General features: G+C 42.0%; 1 protein-coding gene across 2 annotated transcripts; it reads left to right on the forward strand.

Moving 5' to 3' along the window:
- Positions 1 to 359: 359 nt before the first annotated feature.
- sytl2b (synaptotagmin-like 2b) lies at positions 360 to 16,966 on the forward strand. 2 transcript variants are annotated; one of them, XM_085370770.1, is made up of 20 exons: positions 360 to 406; positions 1,685 to 1,837; positions 3,289 to 3,452; positions 3,759 to 3,870; positions 4,864 to 4,912; positions 5,007 to 5,109; positions 5,196 to 5,601; positions 5,683 to 5,888; positions 7,298 to 9,787; positions 11,042 to 11,155; positions 11,237 to 11,287; positions 11,582 to 11,676; positions 11,768 to 11,884; positions 12,856 to 13,025; positions 13,470 to 13,572; positions 13,673 to 13,834; positions 14,027 to 14,111; positions 15,817 to 15,919; positions 16,010 to 16,215; positions 16,818 to 16,966. In XM_085370770.1, the coding sequence occupies exons 1-20, from the start codon at positions 360 to 362 to the stop codon at positions 16,964 to 16,966; spliced, it is 5,085 nt and encodes a 1,694-aa protein (XP_085226896.1). The 2 variants fall into 2 exon arrangements, with proteins under 2 accessions (XP_085226896.1, XP_085226897.1); XM_085370771.1 differs by lacking the exon at positions 360 to 406 and having other exon boundaries at positions 1,737 to 1,837; positions 5,737 to 5,888; positions 7,304 to 9,787.
- The last annotated feature ends 69 nt before the right edge of the window (positions 16,967 to 17,035 follow it).

Raw genomic sequence — 17,035 nt, forward strand, 5'->3', positions numbered from 1 at the left:
CGGAAGGGAAAACAGTGCCTTGCTGTAAGCTTGTATTTGAGGTTTGGGCTGTCCTAGAGCCTCGCCTGCCCGTGAGGATGCTCACACCCTTTTGTCAAACAGACCGATGATGTCAACGTGTGTAAACTGGAGACACCTGCTGGACACTACCTGGCATTACACCACTGACTGCATAATTCATTTATATTTAAGTGTTAGATCAGTTAAAATTAAAGCTTGAATTTGACATGAAACACCCAGACATTCACTAAATAAAAATAAATATTTATATAGTTACTGAAAGTCAAATTAAAAACTGCAGCTCATGCTCATCAGATCCTCCCCATGCACGCGCTCTGAGTCCGCCCCCTCCCACGCGCATGTCAGGAGATCCGGCGCATCCAGCAGCAGGAGACCTGTGGAGGAGGTAAAAACTTTATTTCCCGTGTGATTCTCTTTTTTTGTAAAACATGAAGATGGGAAAGACAGAAGCGGGCTGTGAGAAGTCCTCAGGTGTCCTGTAAGGTAGGCAAATATAAAACACAAACAAACGATGTTTTACACTTGTTGAGTTTGAAGTGGAAAGAAAGGAAGTGACACTCTCTGGAGATTTAAGGTAAACCTCTGCCACTCACGTTAATAGGTTAACATGAGACTTCTCAGGTGTGCTTCATTTAAAACCATTTTTTACTCTATGAAACGTTCATGTGCTTAAGTTTGCTCAGCCAAAGAAAACTTTTGCGTCCGCCCTGTTGCTGGTTATCTCTGAAGGAATCATCAGCTGCACAAAGACCAGACGATTCCTCGCGTTACTGTCCAGATGTCAAAGTTTAGTGTTAAAGTATCAGCATCTCTTTCGCTTGATAAACTTTTTTATATAAAAAAGAGCACACCAGCTAAAGTTTAGCACCACTGATAGAATATTTTTTTCTCAGGCACCCTTATTACTCTAAACATAATTTGGGTACTTATTAGAGTAACAGTAAATACGTGCCTGTGGCTCATTAATATATATGACTTGCTTATATCAATAGCATCAGTGTGTAAGCAGCTGTTCCCGTGGTTAAGGAGCTGCTTACTTTCCAACCTGACCTCCTTCTTCAAAAAAGTTCCCATATTCAATATCCAGAAATTCACTGTGTGAGCTTCTATAAGATGTGACTATGAAACTACATACAAGCCAAAAAATAACAGGAGCCCCTGATTTGATCTTTAATATTGATGGTTTTGTAGGTTTAACCTTCTGTGTAAACCTTGTTAAACCTCCATCAGTCACATGATAGAACCATAGCAGTGCACTAGAAGTTTAAAGCAGCTTAAGGCAGCTATATACTTGGGTAAAGTAGAAAATATAGGAGCTACAGCTTTAACAATAACTCCTCTAATGGAATTATTTTCATTGCTTTAAATACTGGACCGGCTTCTGGTTTAAATTGGAAAAAATGGGCTCCACGTCACTCTTAATGAGAAGCCTGCTGTATAGAGGGGTAGCTGCATAGACAGTGACCACCCTCATTAACTTCTAATGCAAACCCAGTCATTTTGTTCTATAAGCAGACCTGAAATATTAAAGAAACCACTTAGATCAGAGAAGAGCTTCTAGGTGTCACTGCTGGTAGTCCTTCAAGGGGTAAAGAGTTAAGGGTACAGCTCTAAACTTTGAGAACTTTACAGGATCTGAATTAACTGCTGTATACTTTGACAGAACCAGCAACCATTTCCACACCTGTCCGCTGAGAAAAGCAGGAGAAGGAACCATGATAGACCTGAGCCACCTGACGGAGGAGGAGCAGGCGATGATCATGACGGTGCTGAAGAGGGATGCTGAACTGAAGAAGGCAGAGGAGGAGAGAGTCAGGTTGAAATTTGAGTCTCAGTCACGTATGACGATATGAAGTCATATTTTTGGGCGTCCTTTAAGCCACTGTTTACTCGCGTGTCGCTGCTTGGCTCTGTTCTTGACATGCGCTGAGACATTTTGGGCTGACTCTTAAGTTAATGTCATGTTGTTGAGCTAATGTCATTTTATTGATTTAATAAGAACTCCCAAGTCCCTCTGTCACCCGTTCTGTGAGAAGAGGCCTTTGTCGGATCGTCAAAATAATATTTGTCTGCTCATAATCCAATAACACAGTAACAGCTTGGCTGGACACAGACGCTGCCTCCGTAGCTGAGAAACCTCAATGTGAGATGAGCAATTAGATTACAGCCAAGTCCACACGTGGGAGAGGATCATGCTGGTCTGATGGACAGGAATAGAAACCCTTAAAGGCCTCAGTGATGGGAGATGCATCAAGAGTGTCGAACGTGATGGGGAAAAGAAGTTTAATTTGGTCATATCTTTTTAGGACTTTTAAAACAATTGACATCTGCTGTTTCCCTGTCGTCTTAGCACCTTCGGGCGGGGTCAGAACTTCCTCACTGTGCATATTCAGGGTGTGTGAAGACAAACAAGAAGCTCACATCTTCTCTGGCCTCTCCCATGTCCTGAAACAAAAGTGCACACTTCGTCTTTCAAATTGCAACCATGCGTGCAAACTATCAAAAATCCCCGATGCTGTGTACCCTGTTTTGATTTCATTTTCAAAAATCGAGAATGCCATCAAACAGCGTGCTTTTTGTTGTGGCCTTAATGCAATTGGCCGGCCTGACTTTTTCCATCAGCGGGGGGCTGAATGCTCACTGTGTCTCGGCCAGTCTAGTGTAAAAGGATTAAGCCAACAGTCTGTAATAATGTGCTACCCTTTTTTCACATGACCACCGAGTTCCTCTGTGAAGGAGGAAAGATGAGTTGGAGCAGTCAGCTCAAGGCGGAGGAATTTTTTTGTTCCCTCTTTGATTCAATTTAAAGTTGATGGAAATGTTTTCCGAATTCCTGCACAGTAAAATCAGAAGCTTATCATTAGCTTAAGCTTAAATCTGAAAAATGCTTCACACGATTAAAAACACAAAAGAGAATTTGTGTTATGTTGATTGCATTGTGAACACCTTTAAAAGATTTTTGGGAGTTTGTCTGTCCTTTCTGCGCTCTTGGCTTTGTATTTCACCCCATATTTGCAGGTTAGTCCTGCTCAAAGTGAATTAAAATGGTGTCAGATTTTTCATTCAGTGCAACCGAAAGCGAGCATTGTCTCGCTTTTGCTTTTTTTTGTGTCTGTAGCCATTCAGCAAGACGTGCCACTCAGCTAGGATTAACACACTGCATAAAAGAACTAGAAATTATACAGAAAAAACCTCTCCACTTGAGCGTTTTCACTTCATTTCTCTTTTGTGTATGTCTATTTTATTCTTTTTATTATATCCTAACAGGAAACTGGAGGACATAGTAAACAATACCTCCCAGTCTGACGCTAAACTGAAGTACCTGACAGGAGAGTGGTTTTACGAGGCCAAGTCACGCAGACACAGGGACAAGATCCACGGCTCGGAAATCATTCTGGCTTCCATGAAACAAGGAAAAGCGGCTAGTTTAGGTCTGCTCATTCTGCACTGTTCGCTAAGAGTTTTAAATGCACATTTCGTGCTCAGGGGAAAAAAACTTTTCCTCTTTTTGACCACAGCACCCTGTTATCACAACAGAGGCAAGTACAGATTTTACTGATCTGCTGGATTTAAATGTTTTAGCCTTTCGGAGGTAAATACATACAGAGTGCTGAGGTCAGAAATGAGGCCAGGAAAGAATTCCCTCTCAACGTGTGGTGAAAATCAGAATTATTCTGCTTCATCAACCTGGACAGTGTTGTTATTCACAGACTTTTCCAAACCTCTCTCTCCTGCAGATGGTTCTCTTAGACTTGACAGACCCAAGGTCGCGAGCAGTCGAGCTTCAGACATTGTTCCTCCACTGAAACCTGCCAGACAGCTGGAAGCAGAGCAGCCACAGCAGATTAGGTAAGCAGTTGTTTCCTATAGTGCTGTGCAATACTGCAAATGTTATTATGTCAACACAAAAAGGTTCAGGCATTTCTCATGTTTGAGGTCTATTCAATGATGTCCAAAACAAACTGTATATAAAAAAATTACAAGTATTGATCCTGCCGTGCTAATATCGATCTGATACCAGTACCAGCTTCACTGTGACTCGAGAAACAGACCGCGAAGGATGCGTTCACATGTAACGCTACCAGACACTGATATTATCACTTGAGGCTGAACCAGCTCTGTTTATCTCTCTCGTCACCCTGTCAGTGTGAATATGTACTCGGAGTCTTGTGACTCAGCCTGTGTAAACATAGGTGGTGCTGACAAGGAATACATCTGTTTTATAGCCAGGCAGCGGCTACTGTACCTTCTGGGCAAAGTGTTTAACTCGATAAAACTCTCAGAGCAATTACTCCGATTGGGACATTACGAGATGTTGTTGTTATGTTTGAAATTAAGTTATGCAAAAAAAAAATGTCAGGATCGTCCTATCCTGTGGTTCTAATTTGAATGAGAAGATTGTTTTTTATTGTAAGACCTTTTGTTAATATAAGACTGGATTAGTCACACAGTTGACTGTGTAGTGAAGTCACTTTGTGCCACACATTCAGCACACTTCTGTTATAGTGCAGTCAATATTTGACTTAGCCCCTCTCAGGTATTTGCACTCTGACAGTGTTGGTTTGCAGTGCATTTATTTCCCATTGCTTCGTTACATCACATGAGATTTAAACGCAGTTAAATGAATTGCATTAGATTAATTTAATTCAGCCACAACATAGACATGTCGCAAGTGTTGTCTCATATGTTTGCTCCTTTGATGTTTGGGTGGTTTGGATGGGCAGACATCTTTTGCTTCTTTAATGTCATTACTCTTTACTGTCGCGAGTCCCAGTCATGCACGGTGTTGTTTACATATTAGATTAAAAATACACCCTTTTTTTTTTTATTCTTTTTTCCCAGTGATGCAGAAAAAGAGAATCAAAGTTCAGGGATTCGTTCCCCGAGAATGGTACGTGTTGAAAAACAGGCTGGACTTTCTTTTTTCCATTTCTTTTTTCCTGTTGTAGAGTTAACAGCGCATTTCATTCTTTTCTGTCTTCAAGCCGAGGCATAACCCTTTTAACCGTGCTTCCCTTGTTGTTGTTGAGCCTCCTGAAAATAATCATTACCTGTCAGCCAGTCGAGACCAGGAGTCACTGGAGACAGGTCTGAACTGAAATTTGAACATACAGATCTTTGCGGGGCTATCTGAGGGTATCCCGCAGTGAGCCTCTTATCTTTTCTGTCCTCAGAGCCCGTCTCTCCACTGAAGAATCACCCAGCAGGTGAGGCCAATCAGACATCAGAGGGCTCCTCTGTAGGTTTTAGGCCAGTGCCAAAGAAGAGGACCTTTCTCTCCAGACGTCCTCTCAGTCCGTCTGAAAGCAACGGCCTGGGGTTGGATGCTCAGCCGGGGTCAGCGGGGATTATTCCTACACCACGACGGAGGCTGCAGCGGGGATCCAGCGGGAGCTCTAATCAGTCTGGCCTGAAGAGCCAAGATGAAATGCCTCAAAGAAGTGCAGTGTCTAATCAGGTAGCCCGGTCATCCACATCTGCAGATGAAAACTCCTTGCAGTCACTGTGTGACAACTCTCAGGTTTCCTCCAATTCAAGTCTGGAAAGACAGAGAAACCCAGCTTCTATAACAAGAGACAGGTCAGTGGGAAACTTATACTGGGAACCTGTAATTAAACGTTTGCATCCTTCCACTGTAACTCACAACCTGTATATTTTCAGAGTGTCCAGATACACAAGAAGTGATGCGTCCACTGAGACGGGACCATCGCAGAGGAGTGAAGAACGAGATGACCAACCTCAAAGAGAGCTTCCACCTTTGAATTTTGTCACGCTGCCTACCACCAACATTCAGGACAAAGAAAACAACAGCCGTGTGGGGCCAGCGATGAGGCAGGAGGAGCTGAGTTTGCCCCAAAACATTGTGGGTAAGTTCAGTAACAAGGTACGACAGGGCAGGGCTTTCAGGCATGTATTCCTCTTTCAAGGATTGGAGGAGATGAAAAGAGGTGAAAGTTTAAAAAAAATGAATAAAATCAGAGAAAAGTCTGAAAAACTGACATTTTTTGGGGGGAAATATTGTTTTTTCATTTTTCATCTTTTATTTATCTTGTGACCCCGAGTGTATCTTCCATTCTGGTATTTTCCTCTGTTTGTCTGCTACAGACAGACGATTAATCTTTTTTTTTTCCCCACTTCAGCCAATGTCCAAAAATTTAACAGAAGATAATATATCGTAATTCCAGCAAATCCAATTTAACTCCACTGTGGACGACTATCTAACATACTGATTTGTAGCAAGTATAATAAACACAATATTCACCATTTGAATATTTAAGTACTAAGATTCAAGAATGAGCTCTAAACCATAATTAGGAAAATAAGATTATCTGAATGTATTGGGCAATAAAACAAATATAAGACACAATTAAAAGGGGCGATCGCCTGAATGAAAAATCGAGGGTTTGCTAAGGTCAGCAAGTTTTATCACCCTCTTAAAATGTTGTTAAAATGTTTTACTTTAGACTAAATATGAAATCACACTGCCATCAATATAGCAACACCGCAAAGTTATACTGCTATATGAGGTCCATTTCCCCTTCAGGGTCATCTTATTTTCCGCCTCTGCAAGCTTCCAGCACTCCTACAGTACGCAAGCACTCCTCATGCACTCACACATCTGTGATTTCACCAGAAATTTAACCTCAAATTCAGGTTTAAGGTAACCCGACATTCATGCCGGCGATCATCACCGGTGAAGGAGAGTCTAAACTTGAAGGCGACACATCAAATTAGGAGCTTATCTGAGAGAGAGTCAGTGTTTTGCTTTGTTTTTCACATTTTCTCTACTGTGTGCTGTGAATTTAGTGAGTCAATGTTGAACTCTCCTGTAATGTACCAGGGCAGCCGAAGGAGAACATTGCACCGGCTTATAACAGATAAAAGAAAGAGACAAATTCGGCTCCCACCAACTTAAAGATGAGAAATTTGAAGGTCAGAACCTTTGGGGGCCTTTAAACTTAACTTAATGTGTCAAAACTTCAGGAGATCCAGCAAGCATCACAGTGACAAGTGATTAGAACTTGACTTCTGTAGAGTGACTTTAAAAACACAGGAGTGCTGGAATAAGTCCAGAGGTGAACAAGGAGAAGACCTTGAAGGGCAGAGAGCTGAAATTGAAGTCAGAAATGCTTTTTCCTCAGTGGGTTGTAGCGCTCTTTGGTCACACCTTGTACACTAATACTGTTTTATTTATTCATTAAATTGATGTTGTAATCCTGCCGCTTATTGAAGTAGAGCCAAGTATCTAATTCTATTTCCCCACGTTGCTTTTTAGATCCAGATCTCCCTGTATCCTATGATCTCAACTTCGTTGATAAGTCTCATCAGCAAACCCAGAGGTCAAATCATGCAAATGTGTTTAAGCTATCCACTCAGGCCACCAGTCCCACTGGTGAGGATGAGGAATCCATTGCAAAGGTGCTGGAGTGGTTCAGCCGCAGCACGGACAGCAGCGATTGGCTAAATTCAGACGATCCAGTGGTTACAAAGAGCCCTGACAAACATGTGGAAGTTAGTAGATTAAGAGCTGAGGATTTATTGTCGAAAGATGCTGTGGATATGATAAGTGACAGGAAAAAGGAAACGCTTGAAACAAAGAGGAATCATTTACAAAGACAGATCAACAATGACAAAGAGCTTAGAGCCGCTGACAGAAGAGGCAGCAAGGAAGTGATTGAATCACAAGAGGAGGTGAAGACGGGTACCAGAGAGAGAATGCATTCACAAGATGTGAAAGACGATGCCGATGAAAGCCAACCACCTAAAATATCTCATCTGAAGTCGTTCTGGGAGAAAAGCAATACAGGCCCTAAAACACTCATTGGGAAGTCGGTCTCGTCTGGCGACAAAGGTCAAAAATCTGCTCAGCTGACGACAGAGAAAAGGTCTGATATGGCGTTGGTTCCTGGAATATACAGCGGGAATGAGATTTATGATAAATACGCTTCAAATCCAAGTGATGAAAGAGAGCAGCAGCTGCTAATCACTACAGATGTAGGAGAGAGTGTTCATTTAAATAACCACCAGCAAGCAGACAATCTGGTGATTAATTTGCCCCAAGAGGGTAATGATGATTCAACATACAAGTCAGATTATTTGATGTTGCTGTCCAGTGAGAGAAGAGGTTCAGATGCTGAGGTTTTTTGCACAACAAGAGCACCGGCAAGGACGGCCATCAGTCCAGAGTCTGAGAGCATCTTTTTAATCAAACCTGACAGCTTTTCTGAACCAAGAGAAGTCCTGCTGCCAGAAGAGCTCTCAAAAAGTCTCCCCGTGTCTCAGCTGGATACAGACCTTCTAACAAGGGCCAGCCTGGATTCTGAGAAGCTCTGTTTAACCAGAAACAATGTGTACATGGACTATAAGCAACCTGGGAATGATGTGCAGATCACCACAAAAGCACAAATTCAAAGAGGTTCAGGTGAGGATAAAAGCATTCATTCGAGCATGTCTCCAAAAAGAAAAGAGGACTCATCCAATAAAGACAGGACTAACAGTCCTCATCTAAATAGGCAGGCGTTGCAAAACCAAGAAAGCACTGCAGAGCGAATAAAGCAGCTCAAATCCTTCTGGGAGCAGGAGAGGAACAAGCCCATGTTTTATACCGGCAAACCTAGAGCTTTCGGAGATGGTAAGGTGGCTCGTGGAGCAAATCAGGCGAAACTGAATAAAAGATTCACAAAATCAGAATATGACCTGAGGTCAATTGGCAATGAGTCAGGCAGTGACGATGAAAACTATGACAAAAATCATCAAAATTTTTCTATTATGCCGCTGAATCAGAGAATAGACAAGCTGTCTCCGAGCCTCGGCACAAGCCGGGCCCAGTTTAACACTCTACGCGAGTTCTGGGATGAGGCCACATCAGACTCCAAGGGATCATTTTCCTTTGACAAACCCAAAAGCCCCAAAAGGAAAGAGGGAATAAGTGCTCAGCTGTCGTCTCAGGACGTAAAGGTTGTTGATCCAGAGATTTACAGACTATCCTCTGCTGTCGAGAAAACAAGACCAGCCGTGATGAAATCATCTCCACCTCCTCTGAATCGATCAAAGTCGCCACATGACAGACAGACGGGCTCTGGGTCCAGAGCACTGGGTGATGGCAAAAACAACCCACCTAATTATAACTCAACTGAGTCAGGCCAACAAAGATTGTCCAGAAAGAGCTCAAAAGATTCCAGCAGAGAGGAGAAAACTTCAAAACCACAAAACAGCTCAGGAAAAGAGAGTCGTATTCCTAAGAGCAGAAAAGACAGCTTTGGTTGTTCGAGCAGTCGGGGTAATTCTATGCGCCGCGCCACCAGCATGTTCGCTTTGAGCATTCCCGATGAAAAAGATCAAAGCAAACTGAAAATGGATGTCAGCCCTGTTCACTCTCAGAGCAGAAAGCAAAGGCAGAACCCTGAGAAAGCTATAGTGCCGAGACGATCAGAGGAAACGGAGGCTCTGACTCCACGAGCACGCGCCTTTGTTCCTAGAGACTACCGGCACTACCTGGGGATGACGGATAAGACCAGCGTCCACACCTCACTCGCTCCGGCCGTGAAGGACGAGGGGTCAGAGGGCAAATCTGGGTATGAACTGGATCTGACTGGGCCGGTGAGGGCCAGCACACCGGTTAGCTCTGAGGAGCGATACAGCAGGAAGGTCAACAAGATGAGTCAACGCCCCCTGTGGGCAAACTACAGCAGCTCAGACACTGGCCAGGAGTCCTCTGTGAGCAGCACGTCAGAAACCTGGTCCAACTCGAGAAACAGTTCAAATCGTAAGCACCAGTTTTCAATCTGATGTTTTTACTTTCTACTGCAACTCAAAACAAGAACTTCTCTCTAAAATACATGTCGTCATAAAGTTTTTTTTTCTTTCCTTCAGCTACAGTTATGCTTGAGAAAATAGTGGTTGAACAGTGCACTGCAACTGCTATGACCTTGTGATATCGTTACCTTTTGAAATGGGTCATTTGAATAGCCCAGACAGAGACTGTCTATAAGTAGAATACAACCAGCAGTCCCTGCTTCAGAGAGACGCATCGCAGACCAGGTGTGCTCATGTAAATTACAGTAAATCCAAGGTGGCCCGGGATTGTTTGAAGATGGATTATCCTCGCGTCAGGTGATCTGTAGCAACCTATGGGTGACATCTGCAAATAGTACCAGTGGGTTGCTGGAAACATTTAAAGAAATTGAAATGAATTAGTTTGCATAAAATAAACCAGAAAATAAATAAACGAGCATCCCTCCCATTCATCGCAAATATCAATCTAATTTTTTTCAACAGCTGTTTTGTGTAGGTCGTACTCCTGTGTGTACACTCCGATACAGTTTGTCATCATGGCTTGGATCCAGCTGTGTCCTTGACATTGTGTCCGTGTCGGGTTATCTGTGTTGGCAACAGCAAATCTCAGTAAACAGACTGTGTACCTGCAGTCAGCTGTCTGTGTTTAATTTGTGGGCTGGGTAACTTAATTAAAAAGCAAAAACAAAACAACATTTCACCAACAGTAGTTTTATAGTGCTATATAGTATTCTTCAAACCTCAAACCTTGAATTGTTTAAAGGTTAATTTCTTTTCTTTTGTATTTTCATTATTACCTCATTGTAAACCTCAAACTTCAAATACTTCGATTTTCATTTGTGGATTCAAAGTAAATGGAGCTGCAATAATCAGCTGATCAAAAGCTGTTTCATAATCAGCTGTCAAAGATTAGCAGATTAGCCTCTTGTCTTTGCATTGCAATGCCGTTAACCGAAAAACACTGTAGTGGGATACTGTGATTGCCATTTTTCACATGCTTCTGGGTTTTTTTTCCTAGAACAGTTTAAAAATATTTCAGACTATTTATCATTCAAATAAGAATAGATAAACCTTATTTATACCTTTTGTCAAGTCTAAAAGTTTCCTCCACGCATCCAGGATCCAGACGACAGCCATTAATCAGTGCCCTTAATTTGCTTCATGGTGCTTTCTCAGCTTTCAAGACCATTAATCAGTTAATCAGAGCGTTTTCCGCTGATTGCAGGTGAAAATGATGACTGTGACCAAAATCCTGTAAGGAAAGCACTGCGGCGAGCAGAAGCACGGCCCAAAAATCTGGCTAAAAGTATGGAGGATATCACCGCATCATTATCACCACGTGAGCATGTTCTCAATGCTAAAGCCCGAATCTTCCATTTGTAGACACAATTTGAGATGACTGTAATTCTGTTTCTCCAAGGACAAGAAAGAAGACAGGACTCAACTTCTGACCTCAGGCGCGTTAACGATGGTAGAAACTGCCTTTTTCCTTTCAGAAAGGATTTTATTGCCAAATGTTGAGCAGATTTACAACATTAGGAACTTTATGCGAGACATGATAAGACAAATACTTATCTTATTTTATCCTTCTGAGAACCAAGGGAAAAAAGTATCTCTCAGTTTAACTTTTTCTCTGATTTTTGTGTCTACTACAGAGGACATGCATAATTAGGCTGGGTCTCCGGAGGATATACATTTTCTTGCGATCATAGCGGAAATTTAATCAGTATTTTAATCTTCTGCTTCCCAACTAACCGCGCTCTAGCTTCTGTTATCGCATCACCCTCCTCGGCCTTATTTTCGGATCCAGACCACCTGAAGAAGATGAGCAAATCAGTTCCTTCATTCTTACAGAAGGAGGTAAAATGACTTCTTGCATCTTTTAGTCCTGTAGAAAAAAGCCTGCACTGCATCTTCGAGCACAGAGCTTTGTTTGCTGTCTGTGTTGTAGGATCCTGGCGAAACCACTGACTCCACCTGCGAGGACAGTTACCCCCGAGAAAGACTAATAATGGGCAGCTCAATGTCTAACCTCACCATCTCTTCTGGCAGGCCGTCTGTGTCTTCTGTATGTTTATACACAGCAGAATGCATCGCTTTGCATGCGCATTTTTCCCATTCACTTATCTCTCACTTTAACTGCGCTGCTTCTTGGCTTTAAGCTGAACTAGAGAAACCTTTTTCCACAACAAAAGCTTTAAATTAACAATACAGGTGTACTGAAGGCTGCATTCCACTTAGCATTCATGCTATTGCTGGCACAGTCGCCAACATGTCGTGGCCTACAGTGATACACTGACCTCATTCTTTTGTAAACTTTGTTTAATATGAGCATTAATCATCAGTTTTCTTATACTTTGAATATTATGTGAAGTAGAATATCTCCAGTTGTATTGATACTGACATAAATAAATGTTTCTACCACCACTGCCCCCATGTCGGGATGACAGCCAGAATCAGAAAGATCCCAAAGCTGCCAAGCATCTGTGCACTGCACCTCAGCTGAACAGTGGGAGGCTAACCAGACGTGAGCAGATGTGCATTAGCTAAACAAAGTTGGTCTTCAGCCAAATCTTCATTAGTGAACACTTTTAATCAAGCGTAAATTTAAATTTTGTTGTGATTTTACCACTTCTCAGGCCTTAGGAAGCTCCAGTGAGCCCTGGAGCAACAAATACTGAAATGCTGAGTGAGATATGAGGTTTGTCAAGTAGGGCTTTTTTTAAAGCTTATCCATAGAGATGATTTTAAAGGAGAAAACTGATAGCTCTAAAAGAAATTTGAATCCTCCCCACACCTTAGTGCAGTTCACAGCAACTTTCCAGCGCTAAGGTTTGTAGCACTGATCAGGTCAAAGTATAGAAAAGTGCACTAACAAGAACTCCGGTCACTGTTTGTACCTCACACATTCCTTCTCCGTCTGTACCTGCTGCACAATAAAACTCAATAACCAAAAGCTCAAACATGCATGCATCAGACCGTCTTCTGCTTTGTTTTATAATAAACAATGTTTATCTTCATGTTTGCGTATGCTTTCAGCTAAGTGGAAGTGTGATGACCATGTACAGTGCAGACTTTGCGAATGTGGAGGTCCAGGGAAGCATCCAGTTCTCCATCAACTACGTCCAGCGGCTCAGAGAGTTTCATATTTTTGTGGCCGAGTGCCGAGACTTGGCTGCTGTAGACCCGAAAAGGGGCCGCTCAGATCCGTGAGTGCTACTTCCATACTAGATTATAAACCAATGAAAGGAAACGTGATATTCCTGCATCATGTTTTCACCTGTCCCCACCAAAAAAGGACTCCAGGTTTCTTTTAAGTCACTGTAAAATAATAAAGAGGGGCATATACAGAGTATTGACTGTATATAAGAGATGGCTGTAGCCACTATAGCACTAGCATTTACCTGCAATATAGCAAAGTGGCAAGGTCAGAACAACAGTACATGTGGTTCATGATGTTTCCTCAGCTTTCACTAGAAACTTGAAGTATAAGAAAGTTTGTTTTTTTTCTTAACTTATTGTATTTATCCATTTCTACTATATTCTGTCACCATATCACACAAAAGTTATTATTCATTTTAGCCCATTTTTGGCCACTAACTGTGACTACTTCCTCCATATATTCTGTAAGATTTGTTTTCTTTCCTTTTAAGGTATGTCAAGAGCTACCTGGCGCCCGATAAAGCTAATCTCGGAAAGAGGAAAACATCGGTAAAAAAGAAGACGTTAAACCCGACTTTTAACGAGATCCTCAGAGTAAGAATATGTGGATATTTTACCAACACACAAATATTCCCACACCGTAAATCTTGCCTGACAGCAAATAAAAGCGCCCTGCTCTTTCCTATCCTCCCAGTATAGAGTTCGCATGGAGTATCTCAGGACCCAGACACTCATTCTTTCTGTTTGGCATCATGACACGTTTGGCAAGAACAGTTTCCTGGGCGAGGTAGACGTGGAGCTGTCTAAGTGGGACTTTGACCACACCCAGATGAACTACTTAGCCCTGAAAGCCAGGGTAAGAAAAAAAGATAAACACACACAAAGGCTTCTTTATCTGCGACATTGTTTTCTCATCGCATAACGCCGGTTTATCTGGAGAATGTGGTCCGTCCGCTCATTTATTTTCCAGAGTCTTGTTTGAGTTGGTTATATCAGCTGTCACATGATGAAGTTTTTGGGTGTTTATGTAATGTCTCCCGTGTCTTAGACGACGCCCACGCTAGCGCCATCAAATGACCGAGGAGAGATGAAACTAGCCATACGTTTCCTGCCACAGATCATCCACAGCGAAGGTCTGCAAGTAATCCTCCTCTGTTTTTTATATTAGATTAGCAGTATTGTTTACAGTAGCACAGCAGCCTCTCTCACCTGTTTGTCAAAGCTTCTGTTATTCTGACATAGAGCCAATCAGAAGAAAGTCGGGTTAAAGGGAGACGTGTTAAAAAAGACTTGTGTAACACCCTGTCCTCACATACATGGGTATTTTTCTTTGCATTTTGACTTTTGAAAAACTTTTTTTGGCTGAAGATTTTCATACTCTGCATTTCCTTCTGTGCGAGGAAACAGATTTTGTCCTATAACGTCAAAGGCATGTGCCTTTTTTCCTTTTCTGACATCAGACTGCACAACACATCATTTGTTTTATATGAGGCGATTTCCTGCAGTGGCAGACAAAGGGGCGACCGTGGCTCAGGGGGTTGGGAATCGCATCTGTAACCGGAAGGTCGCCGGTTCGATCCCTGGGCTCTCTGTCCTGGTCGTTGTGTCTTTGGGCAAGACACTTTACCCTACTTGCCTACTGGTGTTGGCCAGAGGGGCCGATGGCGCGATATGGCAGCCTCGCTTCTGTCAGTCTGCCCCAGGGCAGCTGTGGCTACAACTGTAGCTTGCCTCCACCAGTGTATGAATGTGAGAGTGAATGAATAGTGGTATTGTAAAGCGCTTTGGGTGCCTTGAAAAGCGCTATATAAATCCAATCCATTATTATTATTATTATTAAAGGCAAGATTTTAATATCTGCAGTTGCATGAATAGAATATGGATGTCAGTGTTTCCCCTGATGTTTAGGAGAAGTTGAACCTCACTCTTGAGTCAAATGTAAAACTCAAGCCTTCCGCTTGGCTTCTGATTGGCCAAGATTTCTACATCACCAAATGCTTGATGTTTTTAATCTGGATGGAGATATTTTTCACAGTGCTTCTGTTTTTTCTTAAAATGATGAAAGTTGACACCTGCCCATCTAAAAACAAACAAACCATGTAATGTGAACGATAAATAAGAATTATTTTGAACTTTTAATCATGTATGAGTATAAAGGTGGAGTTCTTAAGGAACTCTTTGTTTTGAGTGACCTAGCCAAAGTTTGGACTTAAATCTGATTGGTGTGACCTTAAAAGCCTTTTCATGCTTTAAAACCTTCAACTGTGGCTTGCTTAAAACAATTCTGCAAAGACGAACGAGCCTGAATTCCTCCACAGTGATATGAAAGGCTTATTACCAGTTATCACAAACGCTCGATTGCAGTTCTTGCTGACACGGGTGCCAGAACTAGTTATTAGATTTAGGGGTGTAATTACTTTGCCAGGTAGGTTGGTAAACTCGCCCAGAAGGGTGATGACAATATCCCATCAGCCTTTTGCAGCAGAGGAGTAAAAACTGCATTTTGTATTTCCTTGGGTTATATTTGTCTAATATTTAAAATGTGTTTGATCTGAAACGTTTAACAAATATGACAAATATGTAACAAACCAAAGAAATCGTGCACAGTAAATACTTTTTCACAGCACTATAGCTGACTATCACTGTACAAAGTGTGTGCAAGAATCAACCTAGATTACCAGTTAAATAAAAGCAGGAAAGAAAAGCATCATTTAAATCCAGTAATAAAATGTTATGTATTAACCTCCCTTACTGCAGTATGTTTTAGTTTTTAAGTTCAGTCTTATACTTGTGTAGAAATACCAGAGTCATAAAAATGTAATGTCATTTTCTTTAAAGGTGTAGCTAAAGACAGTTGCAGCACTGGAGAGATTCACATTTGGGTGAAAGAATGCAAGAACCTGCCTCTAATCAGGGCTACCATCGACCCATATGTAAAGTGGTATGCACAGCTGATTCATCTCAAGTTAGTTATTTAAGGGGTTCTTCTGTATTAGTCACGACATGTTTTCTTCTGCCCGCTCATTTGAAGCTTCGTCCTGCCAGACACGAGCAGGAAAAGTCGCCAGAAGACGCGTGTGCTGCGGAGGACGGTGGATCCGGTGTTTAACCACACGATGGTGTATGATGGCATCAGAGAGGCTGATCTAACAGAGGCATGCGTGGAGCTCACTGTGTGGGACCGAGACAGGCTCGCAAGCAACCTGCTGGGGGGCCTGAGGCTGGGGACTGGAACAGGTAGGCTACTGATGGAAGAAGTACTTATGAAAATACGCAACCTGATGAGATACACTCAGCGGCCGCTTCATTAGGTACACCTGTTCAAGCACTGCAAATGCAAATATTGTATTGGCGACACATGGTATCAGCTCGGTGCTTTCAGTCGTGTAGACATCATGAAGACAACCTCTGTTAGATGGGATAGACAAAGTTTCCAGCTGCCAGTTGAGGTGGCACTGAACGACAAACTGAACATGCCTTCTGTTGTGAAGTTATTGGAGCTTTGATGTTTACATTATGAGTGAAAGCAGTAAGACTTGCTCATTTTAGTATATATATATGTGAAATGTCTTTAATCTTCAATGCTTTGATCATTCTTGTTGGCTGGTTGCATGCACAGCCTTTATAGTCTGCGAAACATAAAAGTGTGCAGAATGTAATTTTCAAAAACAGAATGACATAATGTGAGTAGTGTTTCTAGATCAAAGTGTGTAGAAAGAAAACAAAGGCTTTATATGATGTAGATAAGAGCTAATTATTCTAAGAAATTTAACAGTTTCATGCTGGAAAGATGATTTTTTTTTTTTTTTGGTGCTTTTTTTGTCTCTCCCTCTCTGTAGGCAGAAGTTACGGAGCAGTGGTGGACTGGATGGACTCGAGTCCTTATGAGGTGGCGCTGTGGGAGCGCATGATGGCTACCCCGAATGAATGGGTGGAAGCCGTACTCCCGCTGAGAATGCTGAACTCTGCAAAAACCGCTTTCAAATAAATATCTCAAACTGTGACGAGATTACAGACGAGTATAAAGTAAAACTGCTTTTACATTTCAAAGTTTAAA

The sequence above is a fragment of the Diplotaxodon limnothrissa genome, linkage group LG14, assembly GCF_057381915.1.
Source record: "Diplotaxodon limnothrissa isolate DT_005_m linkage group LG14, D_limnothrissa_male_GT1.1, whole genome shotgun sequence".
Lineage (NCBI taxonomy): Eukaryota > Metazoa > Chordata > Actinopteri > Cichliformes > Cichlidae > Diplotaxodon > Diplotaxodon limnothrissa.

Bases quoted from the DNA above. Each gene is read 5' to 3' on its own strand.
- sytl2b (XM_085370770.1), top strand. From the start codon at position 360: ATGTCAGGAGATCCGGCGCATCCAGCAGCAGGAGACCTGTGGAGGAG. The intron at 5,889-7,297 runs GTAAGTTCAGTA...GTTGCTTTTTAG, and splicing joins TTTGCCCCAAAACATTGTGG to ATCCAGATCTCCCTGTATCC. The intron at 9,788-11,041 runs GTAAGCACCAGT...CGCTGATTGCAG, and splicing joins CTCGAGAAACAGTTCAAATC to GTGAAAATGATGACTGTGAC.